Consider the following 18,142-nt stretch of genomic DNA (forward strand, 5'->3'; position numbering starts at 1 on the left):
CACGTGGCCCGCGGCCCCGCCCCCCCGCCCAGCGCGGGAAAAGGCCCCGCGGCCCGCGGCCCCCCCGCGCCCCCCGGCCCTACAGCTCCAGGTGCACCCCGCTGTAGGCCTTATCCACTGTCCACTCGCCCGGGGCCGCGGCCGCGGCCCCCCCGTAACGCTCCATCTCCTGCTGGAACTGCAGCTGCCGCCGGCGGTTGGGGTCCACGTTGATCCAGTTGTTGGCGATCCACTTGGTGCCTTGGGTGACCAGGCAGCCCCCGTGCAGGGCGAAGTCGTCCAGCTCCCCCACCCAGCCTGCGGAGAGAAAAAGCCCTGTGAGGAGGTGGCGAGGAGTGCTGAGCACAGGCAGGCACAGCCGGGACCGCACAGGGAGGCACGGCCAGGGGACACCAACACCAGCCATCCCGCCCACAGCTCCTGCTTGGATTTTAGCTCAGCTACATCTCACAGGAGCTGGCTCCTCCTGGCACCCCTCCCTCTTAGTGCTACTGCACCCTAGCACCTACGAGGAGCTCGCCAGGGCAGGCTCCCCCCGTGCAAAACGCTCACTGCCTCCGTGTCTCCCCCTGCCCCAGGGGGCTCTCGCATTCTGCATCACAGCTGCTGTTTTTCTCTTCCCCAAAGGGAAGGCTGGCACAGAAGAGATGGGTGCTGCTGCTGGAAGGTCCGTGGAAGTCAGAAGCTCAAGGCCATATTAGAGATTGCATTTCAGCAGTTCTAAATGATCCCCTCTTTACAGAGGTCCCACGGTTTTTCTGTGGCAGACTTGCATCAGCGGCCGCCTTCCATTTAGGAACAATTTGCTCATAAAAAACACAACAGGGCTCTTCTTACAGGAGAGTGATGGTCTTGATATTATCATCCAACAGCCCGAACGCTGGTTTTATGACCTCCTCTGTGGATTTTCTAGAGATGGAAACACGGGCTGTTCCCAGGGGAGCTGGGATGCCATACTCCTTCCTCCCACCACAGCTCAAAATCTGCCATGGAAACACTCTGGAGCCATACTCACCAGCAGGCTGGAAGATTCATGTCAATCCCCCAGCCTGGCTGTCAGGGAAAACCACGCTGCGCTTCATGAGAAAAACAGCCCCAAGGACACATAGCATCAGGCTGCGGCTGAGCTATAAAGCAGGAGCCCGCTCCAAGCACGGCCGAGCCTTGCGCGGGGCGGGCCATGCCTCCCTGTGCTGCAGAGCTGATGGCCCTGCCTTTGTCTACCTCCCCTCCCCACCCCTTTGGGCAACACCACATCAGTGAAACAGTTTGAATTGCAGACCAAGTTCCAGCAGGAGTTTCAGCTCGCACAGCGGGACGGGAGGCAGCTGGCGATGGCTAGTGCAGCCAAGGTCTTTGTTTGCTAGCTAGTCCTGTCCCCCACAGCCACCAGGAGCCACTGACCTACTGCCTGTAAACAAAGGCCTTTCAGAGTCAGGAAGCTCCTACCCAGCTGGTGACAAGTAGACTCCACAGTTCCCACTAGCAGGCAGCTACCACCCTTTGGCTCTCTTCTGAGCTCCCAGCCGCCGCTAAAAGAAGACGGCTGTCACCTCCCGCAGTCCTACCCCTCTCAAGAGCCGCGTCTTGAAACGGGACCGTACCTTCTCCATCTGACAGGTAGTTGTACCAGAAGACAGCAGTGCCTTGCTGAGGTTTCACTCGCAAATTGCCCTTGTCACAGTTTTTCCGAGTATCTCGCAGGTCAACATCATTCTGGATCAAAGACTGGCAAGAAACCACAGAGAAGGTGTCGCAAACGGGGCTGGAACGAAGCACGCGCACTGGGCTGCCGCTGCTGCCAGCCATCGTCCTGCCCTTTGCCTGGACACCCCACAGGGACAGCTCAAGGCTGACGCTGGGCAGGGCAGGGCTTTCACAACCCACTCGGAGCAGCCAGTTTCAGCCCCCTGAAGGTCCATGACCTGTTTCTGAGCAGCCGCCCATTTCTTAACACGTTGCCTGACAGGAGCACAACATACCTGCTAAGACTTAGTCTGAGGAAACCTGCCCAGCCAGAAGCTAGCAGGATCTGTGTTATGGCAGCAAGGCCAACAGACCGCTCCTCACACCTGTGAGTGGGGAGAGGTGCAGCTCTCAAAGCCCCGTGCCTCTTCCCTTGGCCTCAGAGGGACACAGCTTCCTCATGTTCTAGCTACGAAGGCTAACATCCACCAGCCTCACGCAGCGGACCCTGTCTGCAGCCACAGCAAACAGGCATTCAAAGAGGGACTGAAAATCCCCCAGGGTGACACGCAGGTGCGATTCATTTACCATCTCTTCGTACGTCCTGTTATCAGCGACAGGAAAGACTGTTTCGCCTCCCCCAGTCACATTGTTCAGGTAGAACAGCACTGTCACGTACCTGTAAGACAGAGTGGCTGTCAGGGGACACAAGTGGAACAGGAGGAGGCACACAGGGGCTGTCTGCACCCTGCCCCTCCACCATACATGTGGTTCCTCCAAGACACCTCAGCTTTTCTCCAAGGACAAGACAAGGACAACAAATAAGTTCCCCACCTGCAACAGGTAGGGATTTAGCCTCTGAGGGTGCATCTCTAGCCTCTGGGGGGGATGGCCCAGCCACTCTGCAGAATCACTCTGCCCTCCTCCTCGCACCAGCTCCATGGACTTGCAGGACTCACCCACCTCCCTCATCAGACCCCTTCATGCCAACAATCTGCGAGCCCACAACCTGGGCACCGAGTCATGCAAGGTGAGGCGAAACAGCTCTCCACACCTCTCTCTAATGCATTCCAGATTGTGCCTTACCGGCAGGAGGTCTCAAAGGGAGCGCTTTCATTGGCGACCAGCTTGGTGTGGCTGCAGGCAGTCTCAGGGAAGACGGGGCCGCTGTCCATGTGGGCATGGTAGTGCCCTCCTTGGTCGTACCGCACGACCTGGAGGGGCTCGCTGTGCTCCACGATCTCGGGGGGCAAGCGAGTCAGGCGCATGACCCTGGGGAAGGGGAGAGCAGAGCAGGTGAGAGGAAAGCACCATCACCCCTGTCAGCCGCTCCTCCCAAGCACCGAATAAATCCAGAGAAAGATAAGCCCCTTCCCCAACAGACCGGAGAGATGCATGGGCTGCAGCAAGCACACCAAGAGATAACCAGGTCCTTACAGATCTGTTGGACCATCAGCATCAGCTCAGAAAGTCCCCGTCAAGGTTAATAAAAAAACCCGAAAACCGAAGGGTGCATCTCCAGCAGGACTGCTCTCAGGAAGACTCTGCTTGCTCAGCAAGATCCCTCCTGTGTGTGTCTCTGGAGCCTTCATGTGCCATCTCATCGCTTCTCTGGACTCCTGCACACCACCTACAGACCTCGGGGACAGTTAGCAAAGCACAGGGCCCCTGCTGAGAGTGAACGAGAGACTAGCTCTCGCAATATTCTTGTCACCTAACTCACCTTTCCCTGTTGCCTTTTCAGCAGCCTCCCCCCAGGGCAGAGGGGCACAGGAAGTGATCAAGGAGACCGGAGCCCTCCTGCTCTGGGATTTTTCCGCTGCTACATCTGAGATCATCCCCAAGGCAAGCAGGTACCTCTCGAGACCTGCCAAAGAACACTCAGAGCTCTGAGAATCCAGACTGGTGAAGCCCTCGGGGCTGGCGCAAGGGGAACGCGGCACCCAGGCAGGATGTCAAAGCCCCTCCAGGCGCCACACGGTCCCAGGGAGAACTGTAACAGCCTCCGTCAGCGCCATGTCTTCACGTCCTCGTAACAGTGGCCAGCTGAAGAGCATAAAAGCAGTATGCCGATGCCTGTGCGCGCTGGCTAGCTGCACGGAGAAGGTGGCAGCCACAGTCTGCTCTAATCAAGGCAATGTGAGACCCCATTCTCCCGCTGGAATGCACTGAAGAAAAGGAGTGGCCAACAGCCGTTTTCAAGCCTCGGGACAGATTTTACCCACCCACGTTCTGGGCAAGGACCAGCACCACAAGAACAAGAGAGTCTCCAGCCAATTATCTGAAACTCACCACAGCTAAACTATTTGGACTGCCTGCTGGGTTTCAACGCTTCCCAGTACCAAATCTGAGATGAAGGGAAAGGCAAGAGGTTCTCCCGTCTGCTGTGAGCTGCCCTGCAACACGTGTGCTCGGAGGATTAAACTAACTCGGCTTACTTGAGGTGACATTGTACTTGTTAAAAAGTCAGCTCTGAACAGCTAAGACAGATTTCAGTGAAATGCATGAGTAACTAAAGCAAATGACAGTAACTACTGGCATCCAGACAGCATTGGAAACAGGCAGTTTCTCCTAGTAAGCTCATTTACTAATTAGAATGAATTATTTCGTATAATGCCAAGTCTTCTTGGTTTTATAGGGCTGTTCCCAAAAGTGAATGGAGATGCTGAAAGGTTTGATTTTTCTTTTTCCTTTTCCACGGGACAATACAAATTCTTGTTCTAATGAAAACCTCCTCTCCCATTTTGTGTCTGTGTTCATCGCTCTTTATACTCCAAAGATTTTCATGCAATTAGGAAGTGTGAATATTAGCAAGTCTACCGCTGCCTGTCCCAGCACAGGTGGTCCTCGTGCCTACCCAAACCTGACCGCCTGGCTGCCCGGCCCTTACCTTTCCCGGATGGCTCTCATGACCTGGTGAGCCCCCTCCCCCTGGTACAGCCAGGTGTGCTGGCTGTTGCGCACCAAGTCACTCATCTTCACTTTCTGGCTTCCCATGTACTTGTGGAAATCACGGATATTCAGTTGTTTGAACTCCTCCAAACTCAGCACGCCTACGGGAAGAGAGGAAAAGCTGGCTGACTCGGGTGTAGGGAACAGGTCTTGGCATCCTGCACTCGGAGAAACCACCAGCTGAGGGCACTGCAGAAACTGCCTTCCCCAAACAAACCCCATCCAGGGCCCACCACTGCACCCACCGCAGGCTGCACCCCGTATGTGTGGGATTACAGACCCCAGCAACGCTCCCACCTTTAGCTGAGTAGAGGGCGGACAGCAACCTGCAAAAGTGAACCGTTAGGTGCTGTGCAGGGTCAGCACTGGGACAGGCAAAGTACAATTTTGAACTTTAAAAAGCTCCTAAAACACACAGACCAATCCATCAAAAGAGAGAAATAGCCGCTACAGTTCTAACATATGCAATGCCATGGTTAAAAAGCCTGCGCCACCTCATGCCTTGGGGCTTCTTACTTAGATATTTAAATAGACACATTTAAGACCAGAGTGGGACACCTCAGACCACATTTTCTACAAGACCTCGCACGGTAATTTAAAAAAGCCAAGGCCCAAACAACCCATACGTTCTTCTGCATTTGTGTAATTGCAAAACATGAGCAAAAAATACAACAGAGTATGATCTTGCTTAAGTAGAAATAACAGAGAAGTGAGAGGTAAAAAGGTTTCTACTAAAACAGGTATTTCTTGTTTGCGTTCAGCTGGGCAAGGGATGGACTTTTGCCTTTGTCAGCTTCAGAAAAATCCTCACATTTGTTGTTTCCCCTTCCTGAAGAAGAAGGAAGCCCTGCACTGGGGACCAGGTCTCTGGGACCAGAGCACGCAGAGCGCTGCACTGGGCTGCCCGGCAGCCAGCACGCATCGTGGGCTGCGAGCAGAGCTCGCTCAGGCAGCAAACCCAGCGCTGCTGCGGTGCCAGCTTTGCTCCCCGGGCACACAGCACCCTCTGGCAGGAGGAAGGACCAGCCACCAGGGTCAGCCTGGGATGATTCCTCAGGTGCCAGTGGTCGTGACAAAATTATCCACACCATTATTATTTCTAGCGTCTCTCTGTCCCCACTTCCCCTTACTCCACACAGTCTTTGATGATGCAGTGCCACATCCAGGTTGTGACCTGGTCTCTCGGTGCCACGTACCGATCTAACAACACAGGAAGCAGCACTGTGGAAGCAAGGTCCTGCCAAGACAACTTTAACAGGACCTTCCATTTGTTAATGTCTGGAACAGTGGAAAAGCCACTGATGACTCAGTCATATGCTCCTACCCCTGCCAAGAATGCCACCGGCTGGAGGAGCTGGGCACAGGGTGCCCTCTGGATATTTAGGCATTCACATGGGTACTGCTTCAACTCCAAAGCAGCTCCTCCTGGGCAGCTCTCAACGCCAGGTCACTGGAAGAGAGCATGCAGAGCCTGTGCATTCACTTAATTTGATTAGGAAATGGAAAGTTGCTTAATTGAGGCCACTCTAATTAGAGCAGAAGTTACAGTGCACATCCGACCAGCGGGAGCCCTTGGGAGACTGGGGGCAGGAGGGGCAGAAGTGGCCTCATGGAACAGAGAGAGTTTGCAGCAGCAGAGAGGGGTGTCAGCAGCAAAGGCTGACCAACAAGACCACCCCTGCATTCACTTATTCTGCCCTCCCTTGCCAGTGATGCGGTGCTCCCAGCCTGCTGCAGAAATCTCCCTGAAAACGGGGTGGGGGAGTGGAGGGTGCACCTTAAAACCTGCAGCCCAGCTAACAAGAGCTACATAGTCATGCCAGAGCAGTCTCTCAGACCACGGGAGAAGAAACACACCCTGAAGGTCCTGTTACAGCTGGGTACAAACCAAGGCAGGTCTGACAGGGGACGGGGAGCGGAGAGTTGTGTTCTGGTGCTGCTTCTGCAAGATCCAAGACCAGCCGGTGGAACTAGTCTGCTGCTAGAGTGGCGATGAAGGGGCAGGAGTGCTGTGATAAGAGCTATACACTGATTTTACTCTTCTGCGAAGGTCTCTAAAGCAGTGTTATTTTCCTTTGAAGAACACAGCTAGAGACACAGGCCTGGGCAGGGACATGGCTCTTGCTCTGCCCCGCATGGCTGTGCAAGGTGTCCAGCGTGCTGGGGGCGAAGGGATTCCTGTGGAGCTGCTCTTACCGTTCCCATCAGGATCGGCCTTGACTGCAGTGTACATCTCCCGGATGTTTTCAGGGGTCATCCACCTGCCGTTCCCAAGCCGGGTGTGGGTCAACACCTGAAATTCATAAACGGATCAACACCAGGCACTGGTTTCTTGCACTAACGAAACCCTACAAATTCCCTGCGTGAGGCCTGGCCGGCTCTGCTCTGCAGAGCATCAGCCAGCCAGGCGTCAGCACGTCCCTGCAGAGGGAAGCCTGCAGTGAGAATCATCTGGCAGCCACACACAGTGTGTGGCTGATGAGTGCTGTTATTTCCAGTTTAGGTCATGGCAAATGACTGCTGGGGCTCGATTAACCAGTCATGAGATGGAGGGGGCACAGCTCTTTCTCTTGAAGGGAAAGTAAAGCTACCGATGATAAATGTGAAGGCTTTTACTTGTCTGAGATAAGGGCTTGGAACAAAATGCTTCCACTCCACATGGACAGAGAGAAGCAATATCCTGGAGAGCTTTCTGCAAGCTCTGAAATCCAGAGAGAGGAGCCTTGCCCTGGCTTGCCACTGGTGCAGTTCCCCACGCTCCACAACGCTTGCTGCCCGCAGGACAGTACACATCCCCAGACCCACCTGAAATGGAGCCTGGGGAGAGACATCTTTGAGCTGCCAGCGCCTGCCCTGGTGCACCCTGCCGTACAGGGCAAGGGTGCTGAAGAGCTGTGGACAAGGTGCTCATTGTCCCTCACCAGGGTCATTAATAGGGGTGGCTTTGCTGATGTCTGGTCAATGGAGCACAGTTAGTGCCCTCAGGATGCGCAAAGCAGTGCTTATGCCACAAACTCACTTCCCTGGGACACCCAGCAAGAGGAAACCCATAGCACAAGGAACATTTTACCCAGCATATTCAAAACACACATCTCCTGCCAAGGAGCGTTGCTACCTCCCAATAGGGGAGGTGTACTGCTGCACATTTGCCCAGAAACTTCCATGCTGAAGGCCACCACAAGCCTTGAGGCATAAAATTAAGCAAATATGGATCGGTATATACTGGGGTCTGGCCCCATCCAAGCACATGAGCAATGAAGAGACCATCTGAGGAGGGGACCAGCCAGAGGGGACCAGCCAGAGGGTCCCCCAGCAAACCTCCCCTGGTCCATCCCACACTCTACCTCTTTGAGCTGCAGCTGCCCATCCTGATTGTGGTCCAGCAGATTGAAAATGTCCATCTGGCTGATCTCTATCATTTCCATGGCTTCCTCGTAGTCATCTGTTGGTAGGATCTGGCTCTTCTGCAGCCCCTTCAGCTGTGCCAGATGGACGATGAGCTTGCACTCCTCCTCTGTCAGGAAGTTGGGAATTTCTGCAGCAAAAGTGTGAGCAGCAACAGAGACTAAGGAACTGCTACAGTGGGACCCCACACCGATGGCAGGCCACTCAGAAGGGGGAAAAAAAAAAAGGTGGGGGGGCAATTTAGAAACTGTGTAAGTTTGGGACATTCAAACATATCCAGCCTTCTACCAGAAGAGCTCTCAAAGAGCACACGCCACACACCTGAGCTGCTGGAGGCAGGTATTTTTACAGCAGCAGTTCCTAAATGTTTGGATCCAGGGGTCAAGCCCTTAAACTCTCTCGCAGATACCACAATGGACAAAGGAGTGAACAAACACATGCATATCACCGCATATTATCACTTCAAAGGTGACATGTGGATCACAGTCTGGGAACTGCTGTGCTACACAAAGGCAGGGCAAAAGCTCTGCGGTGGGCAGTGACGACGGCCAGGGTCTCAGGCTTCCTTGCTCTCACGTAGAGAGGACAGCACTGTGCACAAAACCAAACGCCTTTCAGGGGAACTCGGCACAGTGCTCTACTATGAAACTCAAACAGCAAGGAGACAACCACCAAACTTATTCCCACTCATTCCCTTGATCCCCCACTAAAAATGGCCTCCAAATGCAGTATTAAAGGGGAAGACACTGCACGCGGCGGATGCCACGCTCCATACCCAGGCAGCATCCCGGTATCACCAGCTTTCCCTTGCAGCACACCACCAGCAGCAATCAGGCAATACCAGGATCCCGAGCAAATTTAAATGCAGAGAAACCCACCAATGACCATGAGGCTAAGAGATTTCTAGCTGCACGGTGCACTGGGCATGCACTTGTGAAGCGCTGGAGAGGTCCCGTCCCACAGCACAGTCACACCGTGGCCCAGCAGGTTGAGAAGGTCCTTCTGGCTGATGTCTGTCAGTGCTACGGGGGGGATCTTGTTACCAGCTGCTGAGACTTTTGAAGAGGGAAAGAAAAACCACCAAAGCAAGACAGGTTTAAGTGCTCCTAGGCCCCAGGTCCTGCTCTCCAAATCGCAGCCCACTAGAGCTCCTGCAGGTATGTGCCAAGGACACTTTATGTCTCCGCTATAGCAGCAATCCTCAAAGGGGGGGAAAAAAAAGTTAATTACTTCCATGACCTTAAATCAACCCTATCAGCTCAAACTGTCAATAAGCAGTTGGCTTCTTGCTAAGTACAGACCAGAACTAGTCCGATGTTCCTGGGAAGCCCCAGAAACACAATGCAGCTGGGTGTACCCGTAACACCCTCCAAGGAAACAATTTCTGCCCCAGGCAGCGCAGGGTCCTCGTGCCAGACGATGCTTCAGAGCCGGAGCTTCCGCTGGCCGGTTTGAACCTCATGGCACGGCACCAGGTCCGAATGAACCGTGTGTGCTGGCAAGCAACACCCCCAGTATTTCCAGTTCCCCCAACTGGGCTACAATAATGACGGCTTCTGTAATCTTAATTACGTGCTGGAGGAAGGACAATCCTGCTCTTCAGCGGGAGTAATGGGATTTCGTAATGAAGCGAAGATTCTGTTAACCGGAAAGCGTGCTCTGTCACGCAGGTTGCAGGGTGAGGGGGGTCCAGCTAAGCACTGCCAATCCCGTCTGCAAACAACCTGACTCCACAGCTGCAAATTAGTTCCTCTCTACCCTCAGCTCTCCGAAACGGTTAACTTCTGGCTGTGAGACCATCCTATCTCCCTGCCCGCTCAACAATAGATCCAGCTAAACAAATGCCTCCTAATTGACTTTGAGCAACACTTGATTGCTTTTACAAAAAACAAAAGAGAGGAAAACATTGGGGTTTATGAAATAATGACTAATCCTGGAGCAAGAGAAAGGGGATGGGCTGGAGCACTGGTGTCAAACAGAGATTCAATCTCGTCTGAAAGAGCCCCAAGACACATGGGCCAAGTCATTCATCCCTCCCCAACTGCCCTCATTTCCACACCTGCTGATCTAAGCCAAACCCCTGCTAAAATCCAAACAATCGGGGCCGCTGGCAAACGAAAATTGGAGCATTGTCTTTCCCATGAGGGCTCTGAAAGGGCCGCACTTAATAAGGATGGACTGACAGAGAGGTGGCTCGTAGGCTATAAAAGGCGTCCCACAGTCGGGAGCAGCTCAGTCCGGGGCACGCCGCCCACTCGCTCACTCTGAGCATGGTCACAGTCCACCGCAGGCACCCTTCGAGGTCGGGCGGCCCATGGCTCCTGGGTCTCCTGGTGCGCCTGTTGCTCTGGGGCTCTCCAGGAGCCCGGGCGAACTACCTGAGGAGATCTTCCAGCTGCACGCCCATTCCACACCGCATGGCCTTGTGCTACGACATCGGCTACTCCGAGATGAGGATTCCCAACCTGCTGGAGCACGAGACCATGCCAGAAGTGATCCAGCAGTCTTCCAGCTGGCTGCCCTTGCTGGCCAGGGAGTGCCACCCAGACGCTAGGATTTTCCTCTGCTCCCTCTTTGCACCAATCTGCTTGGACAGGTAAGATGTTTTTATAAGTTATTTCAGCTGTAGCAAATAACACTCCCCAAGAGCGCAAATACATTTGCCTCCCGAGAGAAAGCGCATGAAATCTCAGGACAGTCCCCGAGAAGCCGTGCTGCCCCTCTTGGTGAGGGGCAATTGGATTACCCAGCAGGGATCTTCCCGCTGAAAATGAAACAGGAGCATTTAATCTTGCAGGAGCAGAAACATTATGTTCCCTCCTCTGGATTTTCCTGCTCTTCCACCTCAGGCACCGCTGCCGTCTCCCCCGGCTGCCCCTCGCACACCGCAGTAGCTGCTGGCACCCACCGGTTTCACCTCCCACCCCCCCTGCCGCCCCCTTCCTGGCTCCTGCCCCAACCACGCAGGGGCTTCCTCAGCCCGACAGTGCCAGCATCAGAGAGAAATCCTCAGTTTTGAGGTGCAGCCGTCAAAGGACAGAGCTGCTAAGGAGGTCGGGTATCTAATTAGGCACCTGTAAAGGTAAGCAGCCCTTGCACAGCAAGAGAAGATCCCTGGGTGGGGGGAAAGGGCTTCTGGCAGCAGCCCGTATCGAACGGCCTCATCCCTCCCATCCTTAGAAAGTTGTCATTTGCTTCCTGGGCATGAATGTTCAAAAGACATCAAAGACCCCAAAATAGCTGTGCTAGCACTACAGCATCCAACACAGCCCTGTGCAGCAACATTACGGTGCCAGGGCTCAGCCCTGAGCCTGCTGCAATCCCCATCCCCTCCCCAGGCTCATCTACCCCTGCCGCAGCCTGTGCGAAGCCGTCAAGAGAAGCTGCGCCCCCGTTATGGCTTGTTACGGCTACCCCTGGCCTGAAATCCTGAACTGCAACAAGTTCCCTGCGGATCACGAACTGTGCATCGCGGCAGTCTCCACAGATGAAAATTCCTCAAGCAGGAGAAGTAAGGGTTTTCTTTTTCCTTGTGTGTTTTCCCATGTGTAAGACTGAAAGCTCAAAAGGCCTATGCCTTCTTTGTGTTCCTATTGCTTCTGGTTTTAAGCTGTATTTAAAAAAAATTATTCAGAAATCTTAGTTTTGTTCTCTCTGGGAACTCCATCGTGTCTAGAAAACTAGCATAAAGTTGACTGCAGCTTGTTCCCCTCTCTACTGTATTCATTGGCTCCCCGGGTGCCATCAGACCACACGGGGTTTGGGGCAGGGGGAAGAAATCGCTGTAAAAGCCTCATGCTCAGGCACAGCTTGTGTGCAGGCTCCAGGCGGCGAGATGTGCTTCCAGCAGAGCTAAGGAGCTGCAGCCCTCATCCTCCAGCTGTGTCCAGGGTTTAAATAAACATGCAAAAAGAAATGTTTTGCAAGCCGCCTCTTTAAACATTAGGAAACATCACAAAGGGCCATAAGCCTCTGCAGACATGAGTTACACAAGAAAAAAATCTTTAAGACTGAAAGGCTAAATTACTGATGAACACTGGGGGAGATTCAAGAGCAGTTAAGAGGAGAACAGACGCCTCATTTCAGCATCACTGGATGGAGTCTGGCCTTACCAATGGCTTTACTGTTTCATCCAAACTAGGAGATCTTCATTAAGCATTTTCACTGCTGCTTTAACACGCAGCAACACACACAAGCCTAAACAAAGCACGACAAGCAGCGTCTGCCCCTGCCACAGAAAAGAGAGCTTCACATTTCCCACCCTGGCAGCCTCAGCTGTCTCTCCAGGGACTGGGTAGCTCGGGAGGAAGCACCACTCAGAAACAGCAAGCCATCGCTCGCAGATCTCCAAACTGCATTATGCCTTTCCCAGTGAAGCTTGACAAGGGTGTTATAACCAAACTTCTGTTGCAGCAGTGCCCCGAGCCAGCTGCAAGGACTGCGAGCTTGAGGAGGCCAGCACTGCCAGGGAGATCCTGGAAAACCTCTGCGCCAACGATTTTGGTGAGTAACCCCCCTCCTCCTCTCAGCTGCTGCTGTTCCCTCCAGCAGCCAGGTAGCGGCACGGACAGAAAACGGCTTTGCCATAACAAACTGACTTGGAGGAACTGCAGCTTTTACAGCAGATCACAGAGATTTTCAGGTCCCAACTTACCCGTCACGTAGCAGGAGGGCCCAGCTCCAGGCAGCACTGAAGGTGAAGACCTACTTTATTTCTGTGGGGTCTGATTTGGTTTTGGTCTGTGCCTGCTAAACACAAGCACTACTCTGGTTTTCCCTTGGAGATCAACATTTCAGTCAATGCTCATAAAAACCTTCAGCAAACTCCACATTAGCTATTTCAAACTTCAATACCGTTGTTCTAGTAACACGACTCTCCCTCTCCTAGCCCAAGCAGGTGGCAGCACTGGCTCTGCACAGTCAGCTGGCATGAAGTTTTCATGATACTGTCCTGAATTCAGGCACACAACCTTCATGGAGAAAAACAAAAGTTAAAAATCCTGGGCAGCTGGCAGTCATGTCACCTCATGAAATGCCAGCTCAGAGAAAAGTCGAGTAATTTGCATGAGACCAGGACTTTGATGCATCCGGTTGCTTGTGCCTCTGCTTCCCACAGGCGTTCTGCCCACGCAGCGGTGCTGATGCACCTTCCTTGAGAAAAGCAGAGTGAGAATGGTGTTTGGAAACTAACCTCAAGTGAGAACTTTTACAAGTTCACTGGAATTACATGAGCTTGGATGGATGTGTCACCACACTACAGAAACAGCATGAGATCCTCACGATGGCTGGGTGTTTAAGTAGGTAAAAGCTAGGAAAAGTAAACAGAACTAACAGCTCTTTTTCCAACCCCCGCAGCAGTGAAAATCCGAATCCTGAGGAAGAACATGACCACCACCATCTCGGACTTCGACCTGGACCCCTCCAGGGTGGAGGTCCTGAAGCACGGCCCACTCCTCAGAACCGAAATCCCCGCCAGGCTCCAGCAGTGGCTGGACATAGATGCTACCTGTGTCCACAACATCATGAGAGGCACTCACGCAGGGGTCTTCGTCGTAAGCGGCGAAGCACAGAGTGACAAAGTGGTGGTGAACAAGGCCTACGCCTGGCAGAAGAAGAACAGGAACCTGCACCAGGCAGTGCGGAGGTGGAAACATCACCGCTGCCCTGAACAGGCGGCCCAGAAGGTCTGAAAAATCTCAATTCCAACAGTAAGAAACTGCTCCCTTCCCTATGGCTAGAAAACTCCTTTCCCTGCAGTTGGTGTTTTGGAGATGTACAATGTTTTTAGGTGATTCAAAGCATAGTCCACAGATAGGGCCTCACTACACATCGCTGTTTTACTGAGACAGAGCTCAAGGATGCAGATTTAAGATACTCCTCTTGCCAGGCTCTGCAGATCCAGAACTTGCAAGGGGACAGCTTTGTGTCGGATCCAACGTCACAACAAAACTGAACTGAACTCTGCAGGTGAGCACAAACTAGAAGAGACCTTTAATAACAGTTCCTTCTAGTTCTCATCAAAGTTGATAATCATTTCAGTCTTCGTTATTTGACTCTCAGACATTGATGCTGTCCAAGTGCCTGTTTGCTTTTGGTCCATGGAGGTTACTTGAAAGCCTCCCTGACTGCGAAGAGATGCTTTTTATGTAATGGAGCAAATACTTTACTTTTGAACAACCCAAGGTAAATTAAGGGTGGGAGGAATCCACACAGGCAATGCCTGGTCCTTCAAAAAATGGATGCTAAACTCCGCTCTGGAGCAGTCACTCAGGCTGTCCCTTCAGCTTGCTGCACTGAGAGTTGATGAGCACCAGCACAGGTACAAGGAAACAGCCATTCTCGAGCAGGAAAGGCACAGAGCAAAGATAGCTGAGGGTTCCTGCGTAACAGGGCAAACAATTTTTTAACATCAGAAATGCAGTTTGGATCAGAAGATTCTGGTAACTGGGGAACTACCGAAGATATTGCAAGAGCCTTGAGAAAGCAGAGCAGGAGTGGGACATCAGCTGTTTAAACCTCTGCTTTGGTGGGCAACGGCAGCTTTTCCTGGGACTCGGAGGTAAGCCCCGACCACAGCACAGCAGGAGATACTTGCAGTTCTGATATGGGGGGGGAAGAAATGTTACACACCCGTCTGGCCTTCCCCCTGCATGCAAGGAAGACAGAAAGGGTGGCAAAACCCGGTCTCACCAAGTTCTCTGCATCTCACTCTCTCACCCAAGCAAGCAAGCAGGGACCGTAATTCCCTCTGGGATAAGCACAGCTGTAGGTCTACGCTCCAGATCACAGAGCAGAAAACAGCAAATCCTCAAATGAGAAAACAAGTCAGATTTCTACTGCCTAACACAGCACTGTCTGTGGAAAGTTCTCTACACTGGGTTAAACTTGGGACTGATACAAGGGGAAAAACGCGTTCGGCCTTGTTCATGACGCCTGCAGTCTTGGCTGTGGGGAGAGCCACCCGGTTTGATGGAGACACATTGCCTCCCTGTGCTCATAAAGCACACCAGCAACCCGCGATGAGACCTCCTCTTCAGCTGTAGTGTGGGCTGAGACGAGCGCTCAGACACTCGCATGGAAATTCAGCTGTGCCCTGACATTTGCGCAGCGATTACTTCTATTCCCCGAGGCTTCAAAGAAAAACACAGCGAGATTTCCTATTTTTATTCCTCCTCGCTGCCTTGTCTTGCAAACTGCCGCCCAACCCACAGCATCCGCTGCCAGGTGGTCCCTGCAATGGCACTATCTTCTGAACAGACTGCGTTTGGGAAACACAACAGAACACATAAAAAGCTCCGAAGGTTGAAAAGGCTTTGTCTGATATTTGTTTTCCATTAATAGGATTATTTGATTACTAGTGTTTCCTAACTAAAAAGTGCACAGATGGTCTGACTTACAAGCTTTAGAAATGACGTCTCGTAGCCAGAGGGGGAAAAAAATAGGGCAGGGACTTTTTCATAGCTCCATCAAACACGCTTGGGTTCAATGCAGATGCCTTACCCACATTAAAAAACAAACCGCAAGTTCCCCTGTGGTGCTCAGCACCATGCCCCAAAGCACAGAGCTCACATCAAATCCTTAACGAGCCGTCCACTGCTGCAGTCCCCCTACAGCCTGCTCTGCTGAAAGCCAAGATCACAGACCAGCCGCTTATCTCCTTACATTAGCTCTCGCATGCCGCAACACTCTGCGTTAAGTAAATTCAGAAATTCAAGAGTCCTTCTTTGCTAGCGACTTCTCGGTTTGTCTAACGCAACCAAGTTAAATACACGCTTCCACTAATTTAAACCACAGAGATGCAATAAATTAGTCTTTTTAAACCAGTTGATTTAGATTGGTACTGTTTACATAGATAGAGAAGTCTCTGGAAGTCTTTTAAAGTCAGAGCTGGCTCCTGGCAGGTTCATCCGGGAGATAAGAGCTGTCTTGCGACTTGGAGTTTCTAAATGAGGAACTCCTTATCGGAGGACAAAGGAGAAGAGACTCACATGGCATCTCAAATGTTGAATGTCCGTGATACCATCCTCAGGGAGCAAAGCCTGCCTCGGAACCGATGGAGGTGCTGGAGTGACAGGTTAAAAGTTGTGGGATTAGTGCTGCCGGGACCAACCTGACTTTTATCAACTTCAGCACCTTCCTTGCAGACCAGGATCAACTCTTGTACTTCAGCGGCACAGGCAGGGCAGAGAAGGTGGAAACAGGAGTTTTCCTGAGCAAAAACCAGAGTGATTGCCCCAGACCGTAGTTCTGGTAATGATGTCAGTTTTGTGATCACTATGGGGTATCAGTTCCAGGTTGGTGTGTCTGTTTACTGACTGTCAGGCAGAAATCCACTTAGAAATTGGCAAACCATGCGTACCACGTGTAGAAATGACAAAAGAACGTTGTAGATTTCTTCCAGATACTTATTGCATTAAAGGAGTTTAATAAGAAGCCTATCTGATTTATGGGCAGACTTTCAGTATGTACAATCTACCTGGAATCAGAAAAAAACCCCTCTTACATCGAGACTCTCCACGCTCTCTTTTCAGAGACAACAGGTTTTCTCTGACTTTTTTTTAGGAATTTTGTAATCACCTGTCCCAAAAAATTAATTTGTATATTCTCAGTGGATTTCCAGAACACAGAGTTCAATTAATGAGACTACCAGTCACATCAAAAATCACAGAAAGGTAAAGGTTTTAAAATATCTGTAAGACGGACGTCGTGTGGTTGTGTATCAGAGCAGCCAGGAATAAAGATAAATCTAGAACAGGACGCAAAATGGTGGAAGACATTAAGTCTATCAATCCTGTTATTCATTTCCTCAGCACTGAAGCACCAACACTAAATTGCTTTATCATCATTTATTACCAAAAGTTCGGGGATCTCTTGTCCCTTCCTAATACTGAGCAGCTTCTTCGAGGTCCTCTTCAGCGATCTTCTGTCTATTCAGGGTATTTTAAAGATAATCTGAAAAACCTGGAAAGGTTAATCTTCCCAATTCTCCTAAGTGCGCTGTCCGGAACACGTAACCCCTGTGAATACCGTATCCAAATACCTTAAACCAAATCACGCTCTGTTTAGCGCAGCCCCAAGGAGAAGCGGCGCAGGGAGGAGAAGCCAACACGCAAGAAGTCATTTTCCCCCGAGTGGGTGTTAGACAGCGGCGGCTGTGAAACAGACCCCCGGCTGCTGTCAGACGGTGCCGCACCCCCCCCCGCCGGGGCAGCGGAAACCTGCCAGCCCTGCCTGCCGGTGCCGGGCACCGCTCCGCAGCCCCGGCACCGGGTGACGGGACAGCCCCGGGGTAGGCGCCGAGCCGCCTGCCCGCTACCGGCGCGCCCGGGGCCGGCAGCAGCGCGGGCCGCTCTCCGCCGCAGCCGTGCCGGCGGGGAGGAGGCCGGGCGGGGGGCAGCGGGGCCGGTACTCACCGAAGAGGAGCGGCTTGAGGCTGAGGGTGCGCACGGCGTGGACCCTGCCGGGCACCAGCTCCACCCGCTGCGTGTGGCCCACCTGCGGGGAGAGCAGCGGTGAGCGGCGGCGCGGCCCCGGCCCCGGCCCCAGCACCCCCGGCGCGGCCTTGCCTTGATGCCCTCGAGGCGCGGGAGGGCGCGGGCGGGCGTCGGCGGCGGTGGCGGCGGCTGGGGGGAGGCGGACGGCCCGCCGGCCTCACCGGCGCTGAGGTGCACGAAGAGCAGCAGCCCCAGCACGTTGAGGACGTAGAGGTGGGCGAAGACCATGAGGACGAGGAAGTAGGGCCGCGAGCAGACGGGCCGCGGGCGGCCCCCGGGCGGGCCGGGCAGCGGGGGACCGTCCGCCCGCGCTGCCGCCGGCGCCGCCGCCGCCATCGCGCCCCGGCGCCGCCAGGCCTGGCGGCGTCACCACGGCAACCGCTCGGCGTGCTGCGTCACCGCGCAGCGGGGCGGGGCCAGGGCGGCGGGCGGGGCCAGAGGAGCGGGCGTGGCGCTGGCGCGAAGGAGCGGGCGGGGCGGCGGGCGCTGCCCGCTCCCGCCCCCAAGAAGAGCCGGGACACCTCCGCAGTTAGAAAGTCACAATTTATTTCAAATAAACCAAGGGCACACACCTCCGGCAACCGTCTCCCGGGCGGTTTCTGCCG

The 18,142-nt window shown here is 53.4% G+C and overlaps 2 protein-coding genes across 2 annotated transcripts; one reads left to right on the plus strand and one right to left on the minus strand.

Moving 5' to 3' along the window:
- Nucleotides 1-72: 72 nt before the first annotated feature.
- Nucleotides 73-17,873, minus strand: P4HTM (prolyl 4-hydroxylase, transmembrane). Its single transcript, XM_068409000.1, has 9 exons — nt 17,610-17,873; nt 17,457-17,538; nt 7,983-8,173; nt 6,835-6,931; nt 4,577-4,739; nt 2,773-2,958; nt 2,275-2,365; nt 1,605-1,728; nt 73-297 (listed from the first exon to the last, which is right to left on the minus strand). The coding sequence occupies exons 1-9, from the start codon at nt 17,871-17,873 to the stop codon at nt 80-82; spliced, it is 1,416 nt and encodes a 471-aa protein (XP_068265101.1). The 3' UTR covers nt 73-79.
- Nucleotides 10,314-13,733, plus strand: LOC137668204 (secreted frizzled-related protein 5-like). The gene is made up of 4 exons (XM_068409544.1): nt 10,314-10,639; nt 11,382-11,554; nt 12,457-12,546; nt 13,399-13,733. The coding sequence occupies exons 1-4, from the start codon at nt 10,314-10,316 to the stop codon at nt 13,731-13,733; spliced, it is 924 nt and encodes a 307-aa protein (XP_068265645.1).
- Nucleotides 17,874-18,142: the final 269 nt, after the last annotated feature.

Source organism: Nyctibius grandis, chromosome 10 (assembly GCF_013368605.1).
Source record: "Nyctibius grandis isolate bNycGra1 chromosome 10, bNycGra1.pri, whole genome shotgun sequence".
In the NCBI taxonomy this organism is placed as follows: Eukaryota; Metazoa; Chordata; class Aves; order Nyctibiiformes; family Nyctibiidae; genus Nyctibius; species Nyctibius grandis.

Coding starts and splice junctions, on each gene's coding strand:
- LOC137668204 (XM_068409544.1), top strand. CDS start 10,314: ATGGTCACAGTCCACCGCAGGCACCCTTCGAGGTCGGGCGGCCCATGG. Junction 10,640..11,381: donor GCACCAATCTGCTTGGACAG/GTAAGATGTTTT, acceptor TCCCCTCCCCAG/GCTCATCTACCCCTGCCGCA. Junction 11,555..12,456: donor AAATTCCTCAAGCAGGAGAA/GTAAGGGTTTTC, acceptor CTTCTGTTGCAG/CAGTGCCCCGAGCCAGCTGC.
- P4HTM (XM_068409000.1), bottom strand. CDS start 17,873: ATGGCGGCGGCGGCGCCGGCGGCAGCGCGGGCGGACGGTCCCCCGCTG. Junction 8,174..17,456: donor CCTCAAGCCGCTCCTCTTCG/GTGAGTACCGGC, acceptor CTTTTGCTGCAG/AAATTCCCAACTTCCTGACA. Junction 1,729..2,274: donor ACAGGACGTACGAAGAGATG/GTAAATGAATCG, acceptor GTTTCTTGCCAG/TCTTTGATCCAGAATGATGT.